Raw genomic sequence first — 27,246 nt, forward strand, 5'->3', positions numbered from 1 at the left:
CTGTTGACACAAAGTCTACTAAAAGCTGTTAAAAAGATCTTCAGGACAGACAGACATTAAGGAAGTCTCATGTGGATAGGAGAGAGAACAAAAGTGATGGGAGTGGACAGAAATCATTTTTGACAAATCTATCAGAGTTACCAGAGAAAGCAACAGATAAGGTGGATAAAGGGTAAACTGAAAATGCAGTATACTTGGATTTCTAAAAACATCTGATAAGGTGCTACACCGAAGAAGAACTCATGGTGTAGGGAGTATTATATTAGAACGGATCATGGATTGGTTAGGTAACAGAAAACAGAGTAGGGAGGAGGGGACCACTTTTGGATTGGCAGAATTTATCTACTAGAGTGCCTGCCACAGTGATCAGAGCTGTTGTCTCAAACACTGACAATCTATTTTGCTCTGACACAGGCTGGAGGAGTGCACTGACACTTTAGTCCATGGGTTGCAACATAAAGAAATACCAAGTTACCAGCAAGACCAATTAAATACCTCATCCAAATCAGGTTTTAAATGACAAGACCTACATCAACAAGGTGCCTTAATAAACAAAATTATGGGGTTTATTATCAAAACAAAGCTCATTCAATGAAGATGCAAAAATTGGTTCATGCAGTCAGTAACTGAAGTATAAATGCCTATTCCAATAAATAACACAGAAACACATGCAAACACTCAAACAAACACTTCATGAAAAGAAGAAAAAAATTATATGCAGAGATTTTTTTCTGATAACAAAATATACTTTCGCCAATGGGTTTAAGGCATAGGATGATCTGAAGTCTATTGCTCTGATGTTCTGGCATGTGTGGCCAAATCACAATTGTCTGAGGTCTTGCAGACACAGCTTGTTCAGGACACACAATCAAGAGATATTCTTTCAATCACTCTTTGAAGCAAACAAACAGTTTTCACCCTAAACTGATAGAGGGTTTTCTTTTCATGAAATTGAAGACATCAGCTGGGTAGCTTGTTCATAGTAAGCTTTCCCCCAACTCAGTCTGTTCTTAGCAGGCTTCTTGCCAACTCAACCAAATAAAACACTCCAATCAGTCACTGTTCATGAAAAAAAAAACCAGGGTCTACAACAAAGCAATCAGCTATCAATCATATTTAAAACTTCAATATCTGTAGAATAAAAACCAAAAGAACTGCAGATGCTGTAAATCAGGAACAAAAACAGAAGTTGCTGAGGAAGGGTCACCGGACCCGAAACATTAACTCTGATTTTCTCCTCACAGATGCTGTCAGACCTGCTGAGCTTTTCCAGCAACTTCCATTTTTGTTTAATATCTGCAGTATGCTTCTGATGACCTATTAAAAGATGCTTCTCCTCACATGCCCTCAAACATTGAGATTAATTCATTTTGCCACAATTCTTCAAACCTGATGCAACATTAAATATAAATCCATTTGTAAAAATATCAATTACATGGATGAAGGCAATATGTCTTGGATGCAACAAATAATATTGGATCTAGTAATAAGTAATGAGCCTGATTGATTTAACTAGTGACCTAATTATTTGTGAGCACTTGTTATGATCACTATTCAAAATGATTAAGTTTCATGCAGCGTTTGCAAGAGACAAGCAAAGATCAGATACTAGAATTTTGGATACAAGGAAGGCAGAGACTACCCACAGTAAACTGGAAAGTTCTACTAATAGATAAAACAACAGTGAAGGGTGTTCAATGAAACATTTAGTTTAAAAAGTTTAAGAACGGCCAACTCAAGAATAGAATCGGAATTTGCCAATATAACTAGAGATAGTAAAAGTTTCATATGACATCTTATTAAATATGCAATAAATCACTAACTTTTTTTATTCATTCACAGGAGGAGTACGTCACTGGCTAGGCCAACATTTATTGCTCATCCCTAACTGGACTGTGGACAATTAGAAAGAGTCACATATAGACCAGGTAAGGATGGCAATTTCTGCCCTAAAGGACTTTAAAAAACCAGACAAGTTTTTCCCAATAATCAACAACAGTTTCACAGTTAGCATTCCAGGTTTTTATTGAATTCAAATTCTATCATCTGCCTTTTAAATCTTTCTTTTCTTAAATCTTTCTTAAACCTATGCCCTATAGTTTTGAACTCTGCTACCCTGGGAAAAAGACCTTGGCTATGCCCCTCATGATTTTATAAACCTCTATAAAAGAAAACTTCAGCCTCCTGCACCATAGGGGGAAAAAAAAAGTCCCAGCCTATCCAGCCTCTCCTTATAACTCAAACCTTTCAGTCTTTCAGGCCTCCTGGCTGAACAACCACCTTCTACTACTACCTTCTGTCTCCTACCACCAAGCCAACTTTGCATCCAATTGTCTAGTTTTCCCTGGATCCCATGTGATCTAACCTGACTAACCAGTCTAACATTTGGAACTTTATCTGCTCTGCCTTCATCCATTTTCCTGGCCACCTCTTCAAAAATTCAAACAAATTGTGAAGACATTTTGCTAGCATTAAGTAATACTTAATACTGCATCTCTCATTCCACATTTTCCTTGGCCACAGAACAGTCCACAACTAAAACAAATGCAGCTGAGCCAACACAAGGTATGCTGCACTGGCTGCCGCCAAGACCATTAGTTTCATTTCACTTAGAGGGCTGTCATGTCAGGACATCTGGTACATACAGAGGGCGAAAAGACTTAGAAGAGACTATTCTACACTCCTAACCTGTGCAGTCACTAAATAAGATCATGGTCAATCTGATTGTGGTCTCAACTCCACTTCTCGTATGCCCTGGACATGCCTAACTATCAAAACTCTATTCAACTTTACAGTGAATAAATACGAGGACCCAACATTCAATAATTTCTGGGAAACAGAATTCCACAGATCAATGACTCTCTGGTTAGCTCAGCTGGCTGGACAGCTGGTTTGCAATGCAGAGCAATGCCAGTAGCATGGGTTCAATTCCTGCACCAGCTGAGGATACCATGAAGAACTCTCCTCCATGTTCTGCCCTCACCTGAGGCATAGCAACAAGCAGCACCAGTCATGTCTCTAATAAGACAGCAGTCCTTTCTGGTAGGACTACAGTAACTACTTTTCATTTAAATGAGGAATGATACAAAGCATAACATCCATTTGCACTGCACCAAGGGACCCCTTTGTCCTGTTGTATTTTTTTGGAAAATAAACTGACGTCCTCTTCAGGCTAATGTTTCATTTTAAATTTTCTTCTCAGCCTAACAAGTCATTGTAAGACAGGGTCAAGCTAAGGAACAACAACCTCAAACCCTTCTCAAAGACACGTACAGCTTGTTTTTATATCGCACATTTAGCTCGGTGATGATCCCAGGCACTACATAGAAGAGTATGACAAAATGTTACATCATGCTCCACAATATGATATTCGGGCAGATGAGTGAAGATTTTGTTAAAGGGGTAATTTTAATGAATATCTTAGAGAGAGAGGTAGAGGTGGGGAGAAGTTTAGAATACAAAACTCGAGGACCTGGGAAACTGAAAACATGGCTGTGCACTGATTAGCAGATATATTCATTTAGAATACCATTGACTAGATATACAGCGAGAGCTTAAGCATTTTGGAAAATACTTTGCAAAGCAAAATTGATTGGCTGCAGGATGGAAAATTATTGCTTTCAAAAAGAACACAAGCCACTTGATTGGAGTCAGTCTACAATATTTTCAGAGAGGTCAGATGACCCAGTTTGGCAACGAAATTAAGCTATTGGATGTCAATAGGCAGACAGATAACTGGCTTCAGAGCAAGTCTTTGCTCGCTCTCAATTTATCAGAAAACATTCAGGTGTGACAGTTGAAAAGTCATCAGAAGGCCTCATCACTGCAAGTAGAGTTCTTAACATAGAATTCAGAATTAACTGTACAATCTCATGATTAAAAAAATTCAGCTAGCAATACCTGATCCAGAATGAAATCCAAACGATAACAGCTTGTATGTAAAGTGACTTAGGCTGCAGACTACCATCTCAGACAACCTGTAATTAATTATGTTTTCTGAAATTCAATGTTACTTGGCCATGCAACATTAAAATAATACTCTGCAGTGGTTTTATATTTTTCTTCTGACTTGGAGGTCTGTGTGCTTGTTTTCAAAAAAGGTAATTTGTATATATTTGCACAGTTTAATCCTGTTGTTACCAACATTTAAATCTTTGATTGTGTAAGATTGTTTACAACATTTGTGTTTAACTTAAAGAAGCTGAGTGACTAGTTTCTGATGAACTATACATAATTTGATAAAAATCATAATTGCTAAAATCACTTTTTTAAATTAAACTTCATTGTGACTAGTGGAGGAATGGAATCCATTCTCCCCGTTAACATATGTAACAGCAGTCAATAGTTTTTTTTTATTAATTCTTTCATGGGTTGCAGGCATCACTGAGAAGGCAAGCTTTTGTTGCCCAACTCTAATTGCCTTTGAACGGAGTGGCTTGCTAGGCCATTTCAGATGGCGTTTAAGATCTAGGGTCACATGTACATCAGACCAGGTAAGGATGGCAAGATTTTCTTCTCCAAAAAGGAGATTTGTGAAACAGATAGGTTTTTATGACAGTTGATGATAGTTTCATGGTTGCCTTTATTGGCTAGCATTATATTCCAAATTTTTAGTTCAATTTAAATCCGATGTGATGGGACTTGAACTAGTGTTCCCAGGCACTGGCCTGGGCTAATGATTACTCATCCAGTGATTATACCACTTAAAAAAAAAAAGGGATGCGCTCTAAAGCTCACGTGGGCTTTCAGAAGTCTGCAGAAAACTCCCAGCATTGTGATTTCACCCTTCCTATGAGCTCCACCCATAATGCCTCACTACAAGATTCTTCCGATGTATCCACCGTCAACACAGCTGTGATATGATCCCTAGTCAGCAATGTAACCTGCCAAATAACCTGTGTGCCTCTAAGTCTTTTTGATCTTCATATCCTTTGTTTGCTGTGATCTGCCTGCACCGCTTGTAAATAAAGCTTTCCACTGTATTTCGGTACACGTGACAATAAAATCAAAATCAAAATCAAATCAAAGCCAGGTCTAATCAGATACAGAAGGAATACTAGGACAGTCTAGTCGGCAGACAAGACACGGGCAGGATAAGGCACATGGGAGGTCTAGAAGCCTAAACTGTATCAATTTTATTGCAAGGGGCTTGACTTGTAAGACGGATAAACTTGAAGCATTGATCAGCACTTGTAAATATGGTATTGTTACAATCACTGATACGTGGTTGAAGAACAGGACAGGACTGGCAGCTCAACCTTTCAAGGTACAGAAGTTTCAGGCGTAATGGAGCGGTGTGCAAGAGTGGTGAGACATTGCATTATTGATAAAGAAAATCATCACTGCAGTAATAAGGGAGGATATCCTCACATGGTCTTCATGAGGCAATCTGGGTAGAGCTTAGAAATAAAAAAGGGGCACTTACCTTGCTGAGATTATACTACAGGCCTCCCAACAGTCAGAGGGAGATAGAGGAAGAAATACGTTAGCAAATCATAGGAAGGTGCAAGAGATACAGTGTTATATTTGTAGGGGACTTAACTCTGCTAAAGTTAACTGGAAACACCTTAGTGTGAAAGGATTAGATGGGATGAAATTTTTAAGTGCACACAGGAGAGTTTTTTGTGTCAGTATGTGGTACCTAATCCAAAGAAATTAAACTGGTCAAGTGGTTGAATTTTCAGTGGGTGAGCATTTTAGGGACAGTGACCATAACGCTGAGTTTCAAAGTCATTATGAAAAGGGATAAGGATAGTGCATACGTATCTAAACTGGAGGAAGGCCAATTTTGATTTCATTGAGCAGAATCTGGCAAACAGACTGGAGCAGCTATTTACAGTAAAGTCTACAATTGGAAAGTGGGATCAGAGATAGTAGGAACTGCAGATGCTGGAGAATCCGAGACAACAAGGTGCAGGGCTGGATGAACACAGCAGGCCAAGCAGCATCATAGGAGCAGAGAGTCTTTTAAAAAGTAGTGTGAATTCAGGGTCAGGTGCTCCTCTTAAGGATGTCAAAGGTTATTGAGGGTTCGTAAAGAAAAAGGAGGAAGCACATGTCAGGTACATCACGTTCAAAACAGGGGAGGCCCTTGAAGTGTAGGGAGTGCAGGAGGTTGCTTAAAATTAAAAGTAGGAAGGCAAAGATGGGCCATGAAATATCTTCGGCAGACGGGTTCAAGGAAAACCTCAAAATTCCTTTTTTTTTTTTTTAAAAAGCATATTAAGGGGAAGAGGATTACCAGGATACAAGTAGAACCTATTAGAAACCGGAGGGGCAATTTGTACATGAAGCCAGTGAATGTGGGGGAGGTCTTAAATGAATGCTTCTCATCAGTATTCACAGAAGAGAAAGACATTGTAGCCAGGGATTTCAGTTAGGATGAAGTTCCAGAACACGCTAAGATTAAGAAGTAGTAAGTATCAGATGTTTTAGTAGGCATAAAAGGTGCATGAAGTCCCAGAGTCTGATGAGATGTATTCCAGGCCACCATGGGAGGCATAGGAGACTGCTGGGTACCAGACGACTGGACGATAGCTAATGTGGTTCCTTTGTTCAATAAAGGCAGCAGGAATAAGCATGGTAATTACAAACCAGAGATAGTAAGAACTTCCGATGCTGGAGTCAGAGATAAAACAGTGTGGAGCTGGAGGAACACAGCAGGCCAAGCAGCATCAGAGCAGCAGGAAAGTTGACTTTTCAGGTCAGGACCCTTCTTGTCCTGACCCAAAACATCAACCTTCCTGCTCCTCTGATGTTGCCTGGCCTGCTGTGTTCCTCCAGCTCCACAGTGTGTTATATGTGTAATTACAGACCAGTTAGTCTAATGAGATTGTTAGGGGAATTAATGGAAAAAAGTCCTGAAGGATAGGGTTAATCAATACTTGGAAAGTCAGGGATTGATCAGGGACAGGTCAGCATGAATTTGAGAGGGAGACCCCATCTGACTAATTTAGTTGAATTTTTTTGAAAATGTAACTAAATTGATGAGGGTAGTGCTGTTCTCGTGTTTTACATGGACTTCAGTAAGGCCTTCGATAATATTCCACATAGAATGCTGATCCAAAAGGTAAGGGCCTGTGGGATCTAAGGCAAGTTGGCAAAGTGGGTCCAAACTTTGCTTACAAATAGGAGGCGAAAGATGACAGAGGGCTTTTTTTTTTCCTAACTGTGACAATGGTATACCACAGGATTCAGTGCTGGGACCCCAACAATTTCTAACTTACATTAACGACTTGGATATTTACTAATCATATCTTCATATGATTATTCGTTTGCAGATAACATGAAAATTGGGGTTGTTGTTCTTGATAGTGAGCAGGATCCTCTCAGGCTACAGTCTGATATTGATCAACTGGTAAACCGGGCAGAACAATGGTAGATGGAATTTAAACCTTGTGTGAGGTGATGCATTTTCAGAGATCTAATAAGGGAAGTGTAATGATTGTAACAAGGTCAGCCAGATAGACCTCATAGAATGAGTTACCCGATTGGACCAGATTAACAGCCCTAAATCAGGGAGCCCTGGCTGACAGATATGAACTGAACGTCAGACATCCTGTTCATTCTGAAAGCTGGCTGTGTCAAGGACTCTCCACGTGTAAAGAAAGGGTGACATTGTGATGGGATACTGGCCTCTGAAGTTACTTCAGGAAGAATACACAATATATGTTGAACCCCCAGTGAGTACTGAGGAACAAAAAAGGAACCTTGGTTTACAAGTCCATAGATCCCTGAAGGTGTCAGCATAGGTAGACAGGCAGTGAAGGAGGTATGCAGGATGCTTGCCTTCATTAGGCAGCGCATAGAATGTAGGAGAAAGAAAGTCTTGAATACTGTGCACAAGTTTGGTCGCCACATTGTCGGAAGGACGTGATTGCACTGGTCAAGTTGTAGAGGAGATCCACCAGGATGTTGTCTAGGATGAAAAGTCTTAGTTATGGAAGAGACAGGAGAGGATGGATTTATTTTTCTTGGTGCGGAGAAGGCTGAGGGGGAGCATCTGATGTATGGAAAATTATGAGAAGCACAGACAGGGTAGATCGTGACAATCTCCTCCCCGTGGAAGATGAGTCTAAGGCTGGGGGCATAAGTTTAGATTTAAAAGTAATTTAGAAGAAATGAGAACATTTTTCATCCAGACAGTTGGTCAATATAGAACATGCTGCTTGAGAGTGTGGTGAAGGCAAAAATTCTTGCGATTTTAAAGAAGCATCAGGATGAGCACTTAAAATGCCAGGGCATAGAGGCTATAAGCCAAGTGCAGGTAAATGGGATTAGTGTTTGTTGATCAGCAAAAACATGGTGGTCCAAAAGGGCCTTTTCTATGCTGTACAACTCTAATCTTTTCGGACTCATTATCCCACTCCTGACGTCAGGCTGACTAGTCTATAATTCCCAGCACCTTTTTTTTTGCCTCACTTCTTAAACACAGGGATTCCATTAGCTAGCCTCCATTCTCCAGGGTCTTGTCCTACAATCTATCAAATCTTGGAAGATGACCACCAATGCATCCACTATTTCTACGGCCACTTCTAAACTCCAGAGGAAACTGGCCTATTCTGTTCAGCCTTTCTTCCTAAGGCAATCATCACATTCCAGGTATTAGTGTATTAAGCCTTCTCTGAACTACTTCCAATACGTTAACATCCTTCTGTGAATAAGAGACCAGTATTGTACAAATAGTCCTGATGCAATCTTACCAATGTCGTGTATAACTGAAGCATAACCTTCCAACTCTCACTGAACCTCTCCAACCACCATCTCCTCTTAAGCTTCATTTCAGCCTGACAATGCTGTCAAGATATAGTCCCACCCACCATCAGCCTTTACAAATTATAAAACATTCAAAAATAGTCACTTCATTAACGTATTCTTCAACAACTATGCTCCATTCAACCTCTGCTTCAGTCGTGGTCGAGTACTGTTCCTGATTCACAACACTGCTGATATTCTGCTGCTTTCCTGACACAAGCCTATAACCTAAGTTAACATTATTGAGTAGTACAGCTAGAGTTCACACAGCCAGATATAATCAAGTTTGCAAGCAATATCAATCTGCAGTCCCATTTTACCTCAATCATCCAATTTTACAGTGCAGAAGGAAGCCAATCGTGTATGTTCTGTCTCCTGAAAGAGCTACCCAGCCAATCCCATTCTCCAGCCCTATCTCCTCTAAATTTATCACTTCCAAATGGTAATGGAAATATGTTTTTTTATTTCCTAAGCTTGGATAGCTGAACTGTTGTATGAAATGCCCTTGTAGTAAATGGAATTTTGAAACATGTCAAAAAGGAGCTATTTTGTGACCCTCTAAATTCATCACTTTCAACTATATATCCCCAGCCCTCTTTTGAAACCTATAGAGCCCATCTCCATCACTCTCCTAGGCAGCGCATTCGAAATGCTAACATCCCTCAGAGAAGTAGTTTCGCCTCATCTCACTCATAGCTCTCTTGATGACAACCTTGAAATTGTGACCCCCTAGTTCCTGACGTACCAATTTGTGGAAACAGAATATCCTTCTTTACCCTGTCAAAATGGTTTATAATTTTGAACATCTCCATCAAGGTCACCCCTTAATCTTCCCTGCTCCAAGGAGAATGAGCCCAATTTCTCCAATCTTTCCTTGTATTTAAAATCCCTCATTGCTGGTATCATTTTAGCAAGTTTCCTTTGGACACGCTCCAGTGCTTTAAAATCCTTCTTTAAATTGGGTGCCCAGAACTGAACACAATACTCAAGATGTAGTCTAACCAATGATTTGTAGAGGTGTACCATCATTTCCTTGCTTTTATACTCTTATTAAATCCAAGGATCTTGTAAGCCTTCTTAACAATTGTTTCAACTTGCCTGGCCACCATCAGAGAATTATGCGCGTGAACCTCAAGGTCCCTCTGCTCCTGTACTCCCCTCAAAGTGGGGCCAATGAGCCTGTATTACTTTTCCGTGTTTCTTCTACCAAAATGTATTACCTCGCATTTCTATGCATTGCAATTCACCTTCCAGGTGTCTGCTCATTTGGCCAACTTGTCAATATCCCTCTGAAGTTGCTTAGCATCATCCTCACAATTCAATATTCTCCCTAGTTTAGCATCAGACTTGCTCGCCGAGCTGGCTTGTTCTCGTTCAGACATTTCATCATCATGCTAGGTGACATCATCAGTGGAGCCTCCGATGAAGCGATATTATTCTATCCCACTAGGAATTTATACAGTTTGGTCCGTTATGGTGAATATGTAATTTCCGGTTTTGTTCTGTATGGACTTGTATATGGTATACTACTCACGATAACAGACCAAACTGTATAAATTCCAAGCGGAGTAGAATAACATCGTTTCATCAGAGGCTCCACTGATGATATCACCTAGCATGGTGATGAAACATCTAAATGAGAACAAGCCTGCTCAGCAGCAAGTCAACAGCCTCACCCACAACCCAAACTACAGGTCATCGCCAAAACTCTAATTAATAGTGCCAAGAACCCATCAATCCTAAACATTTTTAATTTACTAACCAGCATGTCATGTGGCAGCATATCAAATGCCTTCTGAAAATTCAAACATAGATCTACAACATTACCCTCATACACTGCCTGTTGTCACCTCAAACAAATTTGGCAGACATGGCCTGCCCTTGATATAGCCATGCTGACTGTCTAGTATTAACTTATTTTTCCTCTAAGTGTATATTTATCATGCTGGACAGATAGTGTTGAGGAGGAAGGGAGGCTGCAGAAGGATTTGGGCAGGCGAGGAGAGTGGGCAAAGAAGTGACAGATAGAATACAAAGTGAGAAAACGTGAGGTTATACACTTTCAAAGGAAGACTATTTTCTAAATTGGAAAAGGCTTCGGAAATTTGAAGCACAAGGGGTGTTGGGAGTTCTGGTTCAGGATTTTCCTAAGGTTAAATGCACATTTAAATTGCTAACGTTGTATATGCCTTCCTAACTGCCAATGAAATGTCATTTCTAGAATACAGGAGTAGGGATGTACTGCTGAGGCTGAATAAAGCTCTCGTTCAGTTCACAATTGGAATATTGCGAGCAGTTTTGGGCCAAGTATTTAAGGAAGGATGTGCTAGCCTTGGAAGAGGATTAGAGGTGGTTTACAAGAATGCTCCCAGGGCTGAAGGGCTTTTCAAATGAGCAGCAGTTGAAGAGTCTGGGTCTGTACTCGATGGACTTTAGAAGGATGAGGGGGATTTCACAAACTTTCAGACGCCTGAAAGGCCTGGATACAGTGGATATGGAGAACATGTTTCCACTAAGTAGGAGAGAGACTAGGACACACGAGCACAGCCTCAGAGTGAACAGCCAACCATTCAGAGCTGAGATGACTAGGAATTTCTAAAGCTACAGGGTGGTGAATCTCTGGAACTCACTGCTGCAAAGGTCTGTGGAGGTCAAATTTTTGAGTGTTTTTAAGACAGATAGAGGGGTTCTTGATTAGTAAGCCGATCAAGGGTTAGAACATAGAACATAGAATAGTGCAGCACAGTACAGGCCCTTTGGCCCATGATGTTGTGCTGACCTATTATCCTATTAAGATGAAACTACCCGCATACCCTACATTATACCATCATCCATGTGCCTATCCAAGTCACTTAAAAGTCTCCAAAATATCTGACACCACTACCACTGCCAGCAGCGTATTCCACAACCCTACCACTCTCTGTGTGAAGAACCTATCTCTGACATCTCCACTATACCTTCCTCCAATCACCTTAAAATTATGCCCCCTCGTAATAGTCACCTGCCCTGGGAAAAAGTCTCTGGCTATCCACTCTATCTATGCCTCATCATTTTATACACCTCTATCAAGTCACCTCTCATCCTTCTTCGTTCCAATGAGAAAAGCCCAAGCTCCCTCAACCTTTCCTCACAAGACCTGCCCTCCTGTCCAGGCAGCATCCTGGTAAATCTCCTCTGCACTCTCTCTAAAGCTTCCACATCCTTCCTATAATGAGGTGACCAGAACTGAACATGAATATTCCAAGTGTGGTCTAACCAGAGTTTTATAGAGCTGCAGCATAACCTCGCAGCTCTTAAACTCAATTCCCCTGCCAATGAAAGCCAACAAACCAAACGCCTTCTTAACAACCCTATCAACTTGGGTAGTGACTTTGAGGGATCTATGGACATGGACCAAGATCCCTCTGTACCTCCACACTGCCGAGAATCCTACCATTAACCCTGTATTCTGCTTTCAAATTCGACCTTCCAAAATGAATCACTTCATACTTTTCTGGGTTGAACTCCATCTACCACTTCTTTGCCCAGCTCTGCATCCTGTCAATGTCCCGCTGCAACCTACAACAGCCCTCCACACTATCCACAGCTCCACCAACCTTCGTGTCATCGGCAAACTGACTAACCCACCCTTCCACTTCCTCAACCAAATCATTTATAAAGATCACAAACAGCAGAGGTCCCAGAACAGATGCCTGCGGAACACCACTGGTCACCGAGCTCCAGGCTGATTACTTCCCATCTACTACCACCCACTGTCTTCTATTGGACAGCCAGTTTTGTATCCAGACAGCCAAATTTCCCTGAATCCCATGCCTCCTTTCTCTGAGCCTACCATGGGGAACCTTAGCAAATGCCTAGCTAAAATCCATATACACCACATCCACTGCTTGACTTTCATTGATGTGTTTTGTCACATCCTCAAAGAATTCATAAGGCTCGTGAGGCATGACCTGCCCCTCTCAAAGCCATGCCGACTATTTCTAATCAAACTGTGCTTTTCCAAATAATCATAAATACTATCTCTCAGAATCCTCTCCAATAATTTGCCCACCACAGAAGACAGACTGATTGGTCTGTAATTCCCAGGATTATCCCTATTTCCTTTCTTGAACATCAGAACATCTGCCACCCTCCAATCATCGGGTACTACTCCCGTGGACAGTGCAGACGCAAAGATCATTGCCAAAGGGGCAGTAATCTCTTCCCTTGCTTCCTGTAGTAACTGTGGGTATATACTGTCTGGTCCAGGGGACTTATCTATCCTCTTGTTTGTCAAAATTTCTAGCACATCCTCCTTCCTAACATTAATCTGTTTGAGTATATCAGCCTGTTTCACACTGTCCTCACAAACATCAAGGTCCCTCTCACTGGGGAATACTGAAGCAATGTATTCATTCAGGATCTCCTCTGACTCCGCGCACAAGTTCCCTCCACTATCACTGATTGGCCCTACCCTCACTCTGGCCATCCTCTTGTTCCTCACATAAGTACCGAACACCTTGGGGTTTTCCTTGATTCTACCCACCAAGGCTTTATCAAACCCCCTTCTAGCTCTCCTAAGTCCATTCTTCAGTCCGTTCCTGGCTACCTTGTGCCCTCTAGAGCCCTGACTGATCCTTGCTTCCTCAACCTTAAGTAAGCTTCCTTCTTCCTCCTGACTAGATGTTCCACATGTCTTGTCATCCAAGGTTCCTTAAGGATTGTATGAAATATGAAATGAAAACCTTACCATCCCTTCCTTGCCTCAGTATGACAAACCTATCCAGTACTCATAGCAACTGCTCCCTCAACAACCTCCACATTTCTGTTGTGCATTTCTCTGAGAACATCTGTTCCCAATTTATGCTTCGCAGTTCTTGCCTAATAGCATTGTAATTCCCCCTTCCCCAATTAAATACTTTCCCATATCATCTGCTCCTATCCCTCTCCGTGACTATAGTAAAGGTCAGGGAGTTGTGATCACTATCATCAAAATGCTCTTCGACTGAGAGATCTGACACCTGGCCTGGTTCATTGCCAAGCACCATATTCACTATGGTTCCCCCTCTAGTTGGCCTATCTACATATTGGGTCAGAAATCCTTCCTAGACACACCTGACAAAATCTGCTCCATCCAAACTATCTGCACTTAGGAGGCTCCAGTCTATATTAGGGAAGTTAAAGTCACCCATGACAACAACCCTATTACTTCTGTATCTCTCCAAAATCTGTCTCCCAGTTTGTTCCTCAGTGTCTCTGTTACTATTCAGGGGTCTATAAAGTGACTGTTCCTTTCCTGTTTCTGACTCAGTAGACAAACCCTCCTCGACGGCCTCCCTTTCTGCAGCTGTGATACCATCCCTGATTAGCAAATCCACACCCCCACCTCTTTTACATCCCTCCCTATTTCTTTTGAAACCTCTAAACTCCAGAACATCCAACACCGTGTTATCCAAGTCTTCGTAATAGCCACATTGTAGTTCCAAGTACTGATCCATGCTTTAAGTTCGTCACCCTTATTCCTGACACTTCTTGCGTTAAAATAGACACACTTCAACCAGTCGCACTGACTGCAACTGTGCCCTATCGACTGTTTATCCTTCCTCACAGACTCTCTGCATGCTGCATCTGCCTGTACACCTGCTCCCCCATCCTCTGATCCGTAGCTCCAGTTCCCATTCCCCTGCCAAACTAGTTTAAACCCTCCCAAAGAGCTCTAGCAAATCTCCCACCCAGGATATTAGTGCCCTCCAGTTCAGGTGCAATTTGTCCTTGTACAGATCCCACCTTGCCCAGAAGGTATCCCAATGATACACATATCCTACGCCAGCTCTGTAGCCACATGTTCAGCTGCACTCGGTCTCTATTCCTGGCCTCACTAGTCCATGGCACCAGTAGTAATCCTGAGATTACAATTCTGCTCATCCTGGCTTTTAGCTTCCATCCTTAACTCCCTATATTCACTTTTCAGATCCTCATCCCTTTTCCTAGCTATGTCATTGGTACCAATGTATACCACAACTTCTGGCTGCTCACCCTCCCCCTTTAGGGAGAAGGCAGAAGAATGGGGTTGAGAAACACATCAGTCATGATCAAATGGTGCAGCAGACTTGATGGGCCAAATGGCCTAATTCAGTTCATAGAAACATAGAAGATAGGAGCAGGAGGTGGTCATTCGGCCCATCGAGCCTGCTCCATCATTCATCACGATCATGGCTGATCATCCAACTCAATGACCTAATCCCGCTTTCTCCCTATAACCTTGGGTCCCATTTGCCCCAAGTGCTATATCTAGCCACCTCTTGAATACATTCAATGTTTCAGTGTCAATTACTTCCTGTGGTAATGAATTCCACAGGCTCACCACACTCTGGGTGAAGAAATGTCTACTCATGTCCAGCCTAAATGGTCTACTCCAAATTCTCAGATTGTGACCCCTGGTTCTGGACACACCAATCATCGGGAACATCCTCTCTGCATCTACTCTGTCCAGTCTTGTTAGAATTTTAAAAGTCTGAGACCACCCCCTCATTCATCTGAACTCCAGCAAAAAGAATCCTAACCTCGTCAATCTCTCCTCATACATCAGTCCCGCCATCCTCCGAATCAGCCTGATAAACCTTCGCTGCATTCCCTCGAGAGCAAGAGCATCCTTCCTCAGAAAAGGAGACCAAAACTGTACACAATATTCTAGGCGTGGCATCACCAAGGCCCTGTAAAACTGCAACACATCCCTGCTCCTGTACTGGAAACCTCTTGCAATGAAGGCCAACATACCATTTGCCTTCTTTACCGCCTGCTGCACCTGCATGCTTACCTTCAGCAGCTGGTGCACAAGGACACCCAGCTCCCAGTGCACACTCCTCTCTCCCAATTTACCTCACATTTATCCAAATTATACTGCATCTGCCATTGATTTGCCCACTCACCCAACCTGTACAGATCATGCTGAACGACTTCTGCATCCTTGTCACAGTTAACTCTCCCACACAACTTGGTATCATCTGCAAATTTCAAGACGTTGCATTTTGTTCCCTCATCCAAATCATTAATATATATTGTGAATAGCTGGGGTCCCACCACCAATCCTTGTGGCACCCCACTAGTTACTGCCTATCAATTTGAAAAGGACCCATTAATTCCTATTTTTGTTTCCTCTCCATGAACTAGTTTTCTATTTATCTCAATACACTTCCCCAATCCCACGTGCTTTAATCTTGCACAATAATCTCTTATGCAGGACTTTGTTCCTATATCTTATGGGCAATACATACAAGAGAAATCTGAGAAGTACAACATTTATTGTGCCTTGAATAAATTGCAACATTTTAGCTTCCACTTCCACAATAAACAATAATCCACTGAGCAATACGATGTTGACGAGCATTGGAAACATTCATATGTTGGTGGATGTGATTTAATAGTAGTTTTTGAAGGAATTCCACATTCAAGCTCGCACAAGAAACGTAGTGCTTATTTTGAGAACATCGCCCATCTGATTGTCAAGATGATGGTACTTGTAGGCATCAAGCTGGAACATGCTCAACTGGTGATGGTGCTCCCACAATTGCGATGTTTAAAATACTCCAGGATTTTAACCCAACAATGATGAAAGAACAGCATGGGTCCTTTGGTTAGGGGGGCCTGGTATAATTTAAAGTAAATGGCAGACAACACTTTTGTCCTCCTTTTCCAGAAGAAATTTTTCTATTTGTATACAAGCCGAAGGATCTGTTTCCACACTGTAGGGATTCTATGAAATATAAAGTTAGGTTGACTTTCATTCCTGTCTCTTTGCCAAAGCTTTTCCTATTCTGACAACATAAATAACAATCAGCTAATCCTTTGAGCTCTCAGCAAAAAATTTGGTTGATGCGTAATCCAAAGTCATCTTTTCTTAATCAGTCTATCAAAACACTTAAAAACCCTAATCAATCCACTCAACGTTTTCTGCTCCGATTAGTTTATATCTCAAATATCCATTAGACTGGCACACTGCGGACGGCAAACAGCCTAAAACATTGTTAACATTGAGTCCTGTGACCTTTCTTCAGAAGAAAGGTCTGTTCTGAAGAAGAGTCACAGGACTTGAAACATTAACTCTTTTCTCACCACAGGTGCTGCCAGAACTGCTGAAATTTGTTTTTGTTTGTTTCAGATCTCCAGATCCACAGTTTTGCTTTATTTCAGCTTAAAACATTTGGCTGAGGACAGCGCTGTTATTAAATTATTTTGAATGAGCTTCAACTTGATGATGTTTGGTATTTTCCAGTTCCACTAGCAAATTACAAGCCTAAGATGCATCTTGTGAACACTTGAAGAAAAACATGATTCTCAACTCAAAGTATCAGAAAAAGTAATTTCTTACCTGTTTCCATTGCATTTTCTGTTGCCTCCAACCCATCCATACTGTCATCATCTTCAATAACCGTCCTCCCCCTGCTCCGAGACCTGCGATTAAAAGAGGTAGCAAGCTTAAGGAGGAATGGATCCAACTTGGAAACAAGTAGGTACTTTTTCATCTGCACATGCATTTCTAGAAGGCTGACTTGGAGGAAACTCCTGTGTGAAAGAACACGATTCTTTGAGAGCACCCAGCAGCAAGGAAATGTACAGAAAAGAAACCAGAGAAAAGAATGTCAATGATCTCAAGGTCAAGGACTAACTCCATCTCAAGAAAAACCTGTGATTGGAGATGCAGCTCTAGGATTAGGCTCATCAGACACACAAGGACCGACAACTCCTGACCAGTGACATGGAATATCTTAGGTGGACAATCATACTCATTAGTGAGTGATTGTCAATGAGGACAACTGAAATGATTTACATTCAGCTCACTACCTCTCATTAGAATTTTAAGCCACATTAATCAGCTGTAGAATGTTGGAGCATCTGACTGGAAAGACGCTGGACTTCCAAAAATGTGATCGAGTTGATATTTTTATCTCAATAGCATTCAGGGGAGCAGTCTTCTCTTAAAAAAAGAGTAAAGCTCAATATCCAGGCTTGAAAAGCAAAGTGGCAAATAATATTCATGCCACACAAATGCCAAGCAATGACTCTCCCTAATAACAGGTGATCTTACCACCACCCCACGACATTTAATGGAGGTACCATCACTGAATTCCCCATGATCAATATCCTGGGGGCTTACCGTTGACCAGAAACTCAACTGGGTTCACCACAAACACAGTGAATACAACTGCAGGTCAGAGGGTAGGAATACTGGAGCAAGTAACTCAAACCCTGACTCCCCAAAGGCTGTCCACCACCTACAGGATACAAGTCAGCAGTGCGATGGAATACTGCCCACATACCTGGATGAGTACAGCTCCAACAATAATCAAGAAGCTTGACATCAAGGATTACATAGCCCACTTGATTCACCATACCCACAAAGATTCACTCTCTCCATTACCAACACTCGGTAGCAGCAGTGTGTATCATCTACAAAATGCACTGTTGATATTCACCAAGGATCCTTGGACAGCATCTTGTAATCTCTCAATCATTTCCATATAGAAGGACAAGGACAACAAATACATGGGAACACCACCACCTACAAATTCCCCACAAATCAATTCACCATCCTGACAAGGAAATATATCGACATTCCTTCAGTGTCATTGGGTCAAAATCCTGGAATTGCCTCCCTAACTGCATTTGGGCCTATCTAATGCACACTGACTGCAGCAGTTCAAGGCAGCAGCTCACCACTTTCTCAAGGGCAACTAGGGACAGGCAATAAATGCCAGTCTAGCCAGCAATGCCAATATCCAACAAGTGAATCAAAATAATGACAGTTGACAAGCAGGCAAAATTCACTGTGAAAAATGTATTGGCTTAGTTTCAATTTTTAACATATTCAATAGAATTTCATAAAACATTTAATGAATATATGTGCACTTACAGTGGGAATTAAAATACATCTTACCAACTTCACTGCAACATAGGAGGAAAAATAAATTCTCATTTACTCAAGTTTCGCTCTGTCCATAATTTCACTGTAGGATAGCACTAAATATTCCTTAATTAGAGCCATGAGACAATAGTCCCCTTTGACTGGTCATAATGAAAGGCCCAAAAATTGTTTTCCATTTTTGTGTGTTGTGATGTGGCTAATACTAGTGTCTCAACCATGGAAGTGTCAACAGTTGAATCTAGAATTTTGATATTTGGGTCATATTCAATGAATAACTTCAAGTGCAGAGACACTGTTCAGTAGAGTTCTACAAAGGAAAAATATCTAACAAAAGCAATCACTTTACAGAACTATAGCAATCTTGTAACTTGATATAATTGGGTCACAATTGCATTGATTAATATCTAATATAGACATTAAACTTGCAGTACAGACCTGCAAATTACCTCACCACGGTCTTCACTCAAGGCCTTATTCAAATGTCACGTAATTCCTATTTTGCGCCCAATGACATACTAATACAAACCTACAATAGTGGACTGACACATAGTAATACCCAAGCAGAATTCTATGTCAATGACTGCTATTACCTCAATATCTTCTGTTCTTTGCTATTCTACTCACCTAGTCAAGGGAAGGAATTTTCAAACTTGCTTGAAGTAGTAAACCATCTCCAAAGACACCAACAATTTGTCCTGCACTCAATATACAATGTGTAATGTATGCGTCTGGAACTGATTATCGTGCAACTAAAAAAGGGAAACTTGTGTGACAAGTGAACTAGCATTACGGTAGGCTGTTTTGTTGTGATGATGGGCATCACTGTTTCTTTGGCAATTTAAACATATTTAATGAATGGAGTGCACTTGGCACATTAAGTTACATGAGCAATTAAGATGCTCTTTCATTAGCTAGACTTCCAGATTAAAAAACATAACTTTTTTCACAATTTATTTGATTTGGAAAACATGACTCAAACAGAAATGTGTTTTAAACAAATCAAGACAATGGCATCAGTACATATTGAATACTGCAGGCCACCTGTCGCAACCTATACATCTAAGGGACTCAAGCACCTGCTACAGAAAGAAGTACTTGTGCAACTTCTGGCTCAAATTCTCTGCCTAGGAATGAGCGCATTGACAGCTAATCACCCTTAAAGACTACATAGAGACAACATGTGTACCAACTGCCTTTTATTTGAGTTTGTTGCTATCAAGCAACTGAACAAATGATAGCCCTTCTGATTGTTCCTTGAAGTTCCGCACATTGTAAAGTCCACCACATATTTTGCAGCACCTCACGAACACCATGGCTTATGGCCAGACAATTCATCTATTCTTTATTTTTGAGATCACAGCAAACTTAATGCTTTTCCTTACAGATAGATTCTTTACAAATCCTTTGTTTACTTGGAAGTATAATTTTTCTTGTCATGTCATCCAAATTCACACAGACTAACTAAAATCTGAAGTTATCAGAAGTCACAAGTTCAACCAGGGTGAAGTTGGCCCCAAAAGCCCTCTACCAATCACTGCTCTATTAATTTTAATAAGTGACAACTCCAAGCAGCACCAAAAGTTGAGCTCTAATTGGGGGTGCAGTATTCTTTCACAGATTTTCAAAAATTGCCTTCATAACAGTAACTATAATTAAATGCAAATTTTCCCGTCTTTGGTAAAACTATGCTAACTTTTGAATGAAGGTAACTCACAAAAAGGTACCTCAGTTCTCTCGAAAAGCATCAACCTGAAAAACTGAGATAACAAGGTGTAGAGCTGGATGAACACAGCAGGCCATCAGAGGAGCAGGAAAGCTGATGTTTCCGGTCTAGACCCTTCCTCAGAAATGGGGGAGGGAAAGGGGATTCTGAAATTGAGAGAGAGAGACGGGGGGGCGGATGGAAGACGGATAAAGGACCAGATAGGTGGAGAGGAGATGGACAGGTCAAGGAGGTGGGGATGGAGCCAGTAAAGGTGAGGAGTTAGGATGGGGGTAGGTCAGTCAAGGGAAGACGGGCAGGTCAAGGAGGCGGTGACAAGCTGGGCTGATTTTTGGATGCAGTCAGGAGTGGGAAGATTTTGAAGCTTATGAAGTCCACATTGAGACCATTGGGCCAGAGGGTTCCCAAGCGAAATATGAGGTGCTGTTCCTGCAACTTTCAGGTGGCATCGTTGTGGCACTGGAGGCGGCCCAGGATGGATGTCGTTCAAGAAGTGGGAGGGCGAGTTGAAGTGCGACTGGGAGGTGGAGCTGTTTGTCGCAAACCGAGCGTAGGTGTTCCACAAAGCGGTCTCCAAGCCTCCGCTTGGTTTCCCCGATGTAGAGGAGGCCACATCAGGAACAGCGGATACAGTATACTATATTAAACAAATGTTCACCTGCACACCTGCTAATGTGGAAGGTTTTCTTGGGGCCTGGGATGGGAGTGAGGGGGGAGGTGTAGGGGCTGGTGTAGCACTTCCTGCGGTTGCAGGGAAAAGTGCCGGCGGTGGTGGGGCTAGTGGGGAGTGTGGAGCAGACAAGGGAGTCACGAAGAGAGCAGTCCCTCCGGAAGGCAGATAAGGGTGGGGAGGGAAAAAATGTCCTTGGTAGTGAGGTCAGATTGCAGGTAGCGGAAGGGGCAGAGGATGATGCATTGGATCCGGAGGTTGGTGGGGTGGAGGATGAGGGGGATTCTGTTTTTGTTGTTATTGCAGGGAGGGGGTGTGAGGGATGTGTTGTGGGAAACGCAAGAGATGCGGTCGAGGGCGTGTTCAACCACTGTGGAGGGGAAGTTGCGGTCCTTGAAAAACAAGGACATCTGGGAAGTCCGGGAGTGGAATGCCTCATCATGGGACCAGATGCGGCGGAGGCAAAGGAATTGGGAGTCGGGGATGGCATTTTTGCAGGAAGGTGGGTGAGAAGAGGTGTATTCTAGGTAGCAGTGGGAGTCGGTAGGCTTGAAATAGGTATCTGTTTCCAGGTGGTTGCCAGAGATGGTCCAGGAAGGAGAGAGAGGTATCGGAGATGGTCCAGGTGAACTTAAGGTTGAGGTGGAAGGCGTTAGTGAAGTGGATAAACTGTTCGAGCTCCTCATGGGAGCACGAGGCAGCACCGATACAGTCATCGACGTTACGGAGGAAGAGGTGGGTGATAGGGCCAGTGTAGCTTCGGAAGAGGGATTGTTCCACGTATCCTACAAAGAGGCAGGCATAGCTTGGGCCCCTGCAGGTATCCATGGCCACTCCCTTTGTCTGTAGGAAGTGGCAGGAATTGAAGGAGAAGTTGTTAAGGGTGAGGATGAGTTCAGCTAAGCGGACAAGGGTGTCAGTGGAAGGAGACTGGTCGGGCCTGTGACACAGGAAGAAGCGGAGGGCCTTTAGGCCATCTGTATGGGGAACGCAAGTATATAGGGATTGGACATCTATGGTGAAGATGAGGTGTTGGGGACCAGGGAATCGGAAGTTTTGGAGGAGGAGGAGGGGGTGGGTGGTGTCACGGACGTAGGTGGGGAGTTCTTAGACCGGGGGGAGAAAATGGAGTTGAGATAAGTAGAGATAAGTTCGGCGGGGCAGGAATAGGCGGAGACAAAGGGTCGACCAGGGCAGTCGGGTTTGTGGATTTTGGGAAGGAGATAGAAACGGGCGGTGCGGGGTTGGGGAACGAGGAGGCTGGAGGCTGTGGGTGGGAGGTCACCTGAGGTTGTGGATGGTCTGGGAGATGATGTTTTGGTGGTTGGGGGTGGGGTCATGATCCAGGGGGCGGTAGGAGGTGTCAGAGAGCTGATGCCTAACCTGAAAAACTTCTGTTTTTCTTCATAAATGATGCCTGATTTGCTGAGTATTTCCAGCATTTTTGGTTTTTAAATTTATACATATTTCCCAATCCTTAGCCTACAACTTAGGAGTGGTTTTCTAGATTTACCTTTGGCTGACAACGTGCACCATTACAACATTAAGTTTCATAGCAGAGTCTAAACTAACTTCTCTGGGAGGATGCAATAAATTGGTGACAACCAAGAGACAAAATACAGCATTGAAAGGAGGATAGCAATATGATATTTGTGATAAAAACCAAAAGAACTGTGGATGCTGTAAATCAGGAACAAAAACAAGGTTGTTGGAAAAGCTCAACAGATCTGGCAGCATCTGTGAAGGAAAAAACAAGAGTTACACATTTCAGGTCCGGTGACCCTTCTGCAAGATGTGAAATTTATGCGCATTAAGATTTTTTTTTTGGATTTTGTGAAACCGGAGGCACGAGTTTTGTGTGTATCTGAAGGGATTCAGCTTTTAAGTATTTCAGTGGCCATGGTGACTTATTTTAAAAATGTACCATTAGAGAGGGACTTTGTGGAGACTACTGGGGATTTGCTTACATAAAGATACTTAACCAGCGAAGAAATTAAATAGTGGAATGCTTTAGGATTCCACATAAAATATTCCAGAATTCTGGGGGAGCTTAGGGGAAACAGTCATAATGTGGAAAAAAAATTTAAGTTTCAGTTTGCAGATGTCTTGGCTGAATCTGGTGTGCAAAACTATCGTTCCCAAGAAAGGGAGGTAGTTTTAGAACTGTTATCTCGATGGAAGGAGTTTGATTCAAAGATTCCAGTCTAGTATTGTTTGGTTAAAACTCTGATGGGGTCACTTGAAGCTGAGAAAGCCTAAACTCAGCGGCATGAAGGGTCTGGGAAAAGGCCATCAGACTGTCAAGTTGGGAATTAAAGCCATTGTTAAAATAAGCCCTATAGATATGAAAGAGAAGGAAATTCTCTCTGGTGAGAGTATGTGAAGTACAGTCTTTGTGGAATTAATGGGATTATATTTTGTTGTGTGTTTCACAACAGTTTGGTTTATGCTATTTTATGTCAACTTCTTTTGCATAATAAACTTCTGTTTGATTGTTAAACACAGGTGCAGTGCTGCAGATTTGCGCGTTTCAGGGAAAGACCACCTTGTTAGATCAAAATAGAAAAAATATGATCAATCAAGCCAGATTTCAGACTGCAATCTGACTTTTCCCAGTAACAGTATTAGCTGGAATAATAACACAATACACCATCTTACAATAATACACTGTTTTAAACTGTTGAGATTCCAATGCTCTTCCAATGCACATTCTTATACCCAAATATCTGTTCACTCAGGCTCTCTCCAAAGTGAAATACACATTACTTGGGAGAGGGAAAATGTAGGCTTACAGAGCAAAACTGATATAGTAGCACTGCAGAGTGTGGCAGGATGGAACGGGAAGGGACAGAATGTATAAACACAGAAAGAGTGCAACAGCTAGGGTCAAAGGGGGCAAAAATGATGAAAAGAAAAAAAATAAGTTTTTCACTTAAATACATATAGTATTTGGAATAAAACTAATTAATGGTACAAATAAGGGTAAATGGTGATGATCTTATAGCCAATACAGACACACAGTTAGAAAACAGATCAAAAAAACTGAGAACCAAATAGTCAGGGATATATGACTTTTCAAAAGGACAAGTAGGAAGAAGGGGTGGTGGGATACATTTATTTGTACAAGATGGAATAAGTATGATAGCAAACAATGATATTGGATGGGAAGATGTAGAATTCATGTGCGTGCGCAGAGGAAATAACAAGGGGAAAAAGCCTAGGGCCCCTAACAGTAGCTGTTCTGTAGGGTAGGGAATAAATCAAGGGATAATAAATGCATGTGAAAAGAAAGCAGTTCATCAAAACATGAGAGTTTAATCGCGATGTAGATTAGGAAAATCAAATGGGCAGATATAGCTACAAGGAAAAATACTTGAGTATTCGGGTAGTTTCCTAGAACAACATATTGCAGATCCAATCAGGGATCAGGCTATTTTGGATCTTGCAACGTGTGTACCTTTATAGAGAGATGTCGAGTAGAAAGTTTGATCTGAAGGTCACCATGCCTCAGGGCAAGGGGCAAAATTGAAAGGCAAAGTGCCCCACCTCATGGTGACTTCAGTGGTATGAGAACTGAAATGCGCTATTGGCGTCACTCTGCATCGTAAGCCAGCCATCCAGCTAACTGATCCATTAGTATCCTTTGTTTTGTGTTCTCAGGAAGGGTCACCGGACCCGAAACATTAACTCAGTTTTTTCCTTCACAATTGCTACCGGGCCTGCTGAGCTTTTCCAGCAACTTTATTTTTGAGCCAAATATGCTATATCAGCAAAAGAGCTAGCAAGGACTATGAAGTACAGAAGGACTTTAGAATCAAGGGTACATTCCAATGGAAGTGCATCAGAGCAAGAAGCCACATTAAAACTATCGTAACTATCTCAGCCAGAAGTGCTATTATTTCATACACAATTTTACAGGAACAGAGTGCCAATTAATTTTTGAGCATTTTACACATCAAGTTAGTCATCTGCCCTTTTTCAAACATAATAAATTTCTTTTAAAAACTTTTATTCTTGAGTTAGCTTCAAAATACACAGATTAAAGTGGAAAATTCTGTGGTGAATGGAATACAATAAAAGAACAAGTCTATTTCATAAACACTCTTTCTCATCACTTTTCTCCATCCCTACCATATGGCAAACAAGAAGGTTCTCTCATTACTGGAGTCTGCTAACCTTTCCCTTTCTATCCTACTACCCAAGCTGTCCGTCTCATCCGAGATCGCAATTTAGAATCTGACTGAATTTGAGAAGTAGCAGCACGACATCAATCAGCCATTGGGAGACATAAGACCTTCAAAAGGGGGAATGTCAACAGACTGAACTTGAATAAACTGGAACACGAATCAGTATTTTCTTGGATATGAAGATAGACATTGGCAATTTGGTTGATAAATTACCAATCATTGGACTCAATACAAATCACAGTGAGCTTTGTTTTTTAAGGTTAATTTTCACCAGCTATGCCAAGTACAGCTACCAAGAGACTCCATTAAAGTCCACAGAGTTAAACTCCTTATGATGTTTCAAGACAGAAGTAAATGATAGAACAAATCTTGAATATGCAGCTGATGTGTATGCTTATGTTCTCTCATAATAATAACTGCAACATTTAAATTTATCATTATGTCATAGATTCATAAATCCAAACCTTTTGTTATATTACAACAATCTACTCAAAACATCATAAGTTTACCTCAGACAACAAGGTGCAGGGCTGGATGAACACAGCAGGCCAAGCAGCATCATAGGAGCAGAGAGGCTGACGTTTCGGGCCTAGACCCAAGTTTACCTCAGATCTTTCCTAGGCACTTAAAATCCAGTAACATCTAGTTAAGTACCAAGTTATGAAAAATATATGTGTTACTGAACAACAAGGCTCAGGTGAAACTTATCCTGAAATTAGTCTCTCTACCAATAAATGCAATAACGTACTTAAACTTTGTGCTGAAATATCCACACTTCTCATTCTGTTGAGACCATTGTTATTTCTCTTTATTTTTGACATTTTTGGTTTGGAACTGAGAGATGAAGTTGAGGATCAAACTTTGAACAGCTTGTTTTTAAGAAAGAAAAAGACTAACTAACTGATGTTTGCATATAGGAACTGGCCTGGAAAGGTAATTGCACAGATTAATTATTGTTCTAAGAATAGTGCAGACATTTCATCACAGGGACGTGTTGTGCTCGAGGATGGACAGCTGGCTATAGGTTGCCCTCGGTCAATCAAGGGGTGGCAGGTTCTGGCCAGCAAACCACAGATGATGTGGGGGAAATAAAAGAGAAACAATAGATTAAGCTGGTTTTGGGGGCCAGAAGGCTGTTTGCTCAAAACCTGCTGGACTAGAAAGCAGTCTTTGAATTTTATTCTCTCTAGTTTTATCAGTTAAAAGAGTTATTGAATGTTCTAAGAAAAGAATCCTACATTAAAAGGAAGAGTGAATATTCCTTGAAGCTTGCTGGAAGCTGTTTGCATTGCCTGGTGACTCTGGACATCAAGCAAAATACAATCCTATTGCCTGTAATATAACACGTTGTTCAAGGAATTTCATAAAGGCTTGGTACTTGCCATTAAAATGGTTATCAAACTAGCAAAATACATCCCTTATTTTCTTTCTAATTTATTCCTTAAGAGTGGCCTGTCTGATAGAGACCGTAGGGGTTACAATCAAAGAAAATAGGGTTTAAATCAGAGATATTAATTATATTACCTTACTGTTTAGCTTTGATCTCCTGAAGTTACAGTATTAATACAATGCTAATTTCTGTTTAAGTTGTAAACTTGGTGTCTAATATGTATTATTCTTAAAAACTGGTTAAGAACAATTGGGCAATTTTATTGGTCATCAAAAATGTTTTGCTTCACTTGTTGTGAATCCAGTGTTGGTGAGTCTGATTTGGGCTGGACGACTATCCCTGTGTTGTAACAATTTTAATTATACACTACAATGCTTTTCTATTGATGACATTGTGCAAACGAAAGCAAAACACACACGTAAGTGCAGCAGCATTACAGCGAAAGAACAGAAACAAAAGGGATGAGATGCAGTAGATTCTGATCCTGATCCTGATCAAGTGGCCATCATGAATTAGTCAATACTACCAGCTTACAATTTCAAAGTCAAAAGTTTCTCGACACCAGATTATAGCCCAACAGGTTTATTTGCGATCACAAGCTTTCGGAGCACGGGCCCTACT

General features: G+C 41.5%; 1 protein-coding gene across 3 annotated transcripts in view; it reads right to left on the minus strand.

The window, feature by feature from the left end:
* LOC109936458 (histone-lysine N-methyltransferase 2C-like) overlaps nt 1-27,246 on the minus strand; it is a 304,428-nt gene that overhangs the window by 143,658 nt on the left and 133,524 nt on the right. For all 3 annotated transcript variants that reach the window (XM_048606795.1, XM_048606794.1, XM_048606796.1), the window contains exon 3: nt 17,102-17,184. In XM_048606795.1, the coding sequence (XP_048462752.1) occupies nt 17,102-17,184 (83 nt within the window). The remainder of the gene's footprint in view (nt 1-17,101; nt 17,185-27,246) is intronic.

The sequence above is a fragment of the Rhincodon typus genome, chromosome 2, assembly GCF_021869965.1.
Source record: "Rhincodon typus isolate 14 chromosome 2, sRhiTyp1.1, whole genome shotgun sequence".
In the NCBI taxonomy this organism is placed as follows: domain Eukaryota; kingdom Metazoa; phylum Chordata; class Chondrichthyes; order Orectolobiformes; family Rhincodontidae; genus Rhincodon; species Rhincodon typus.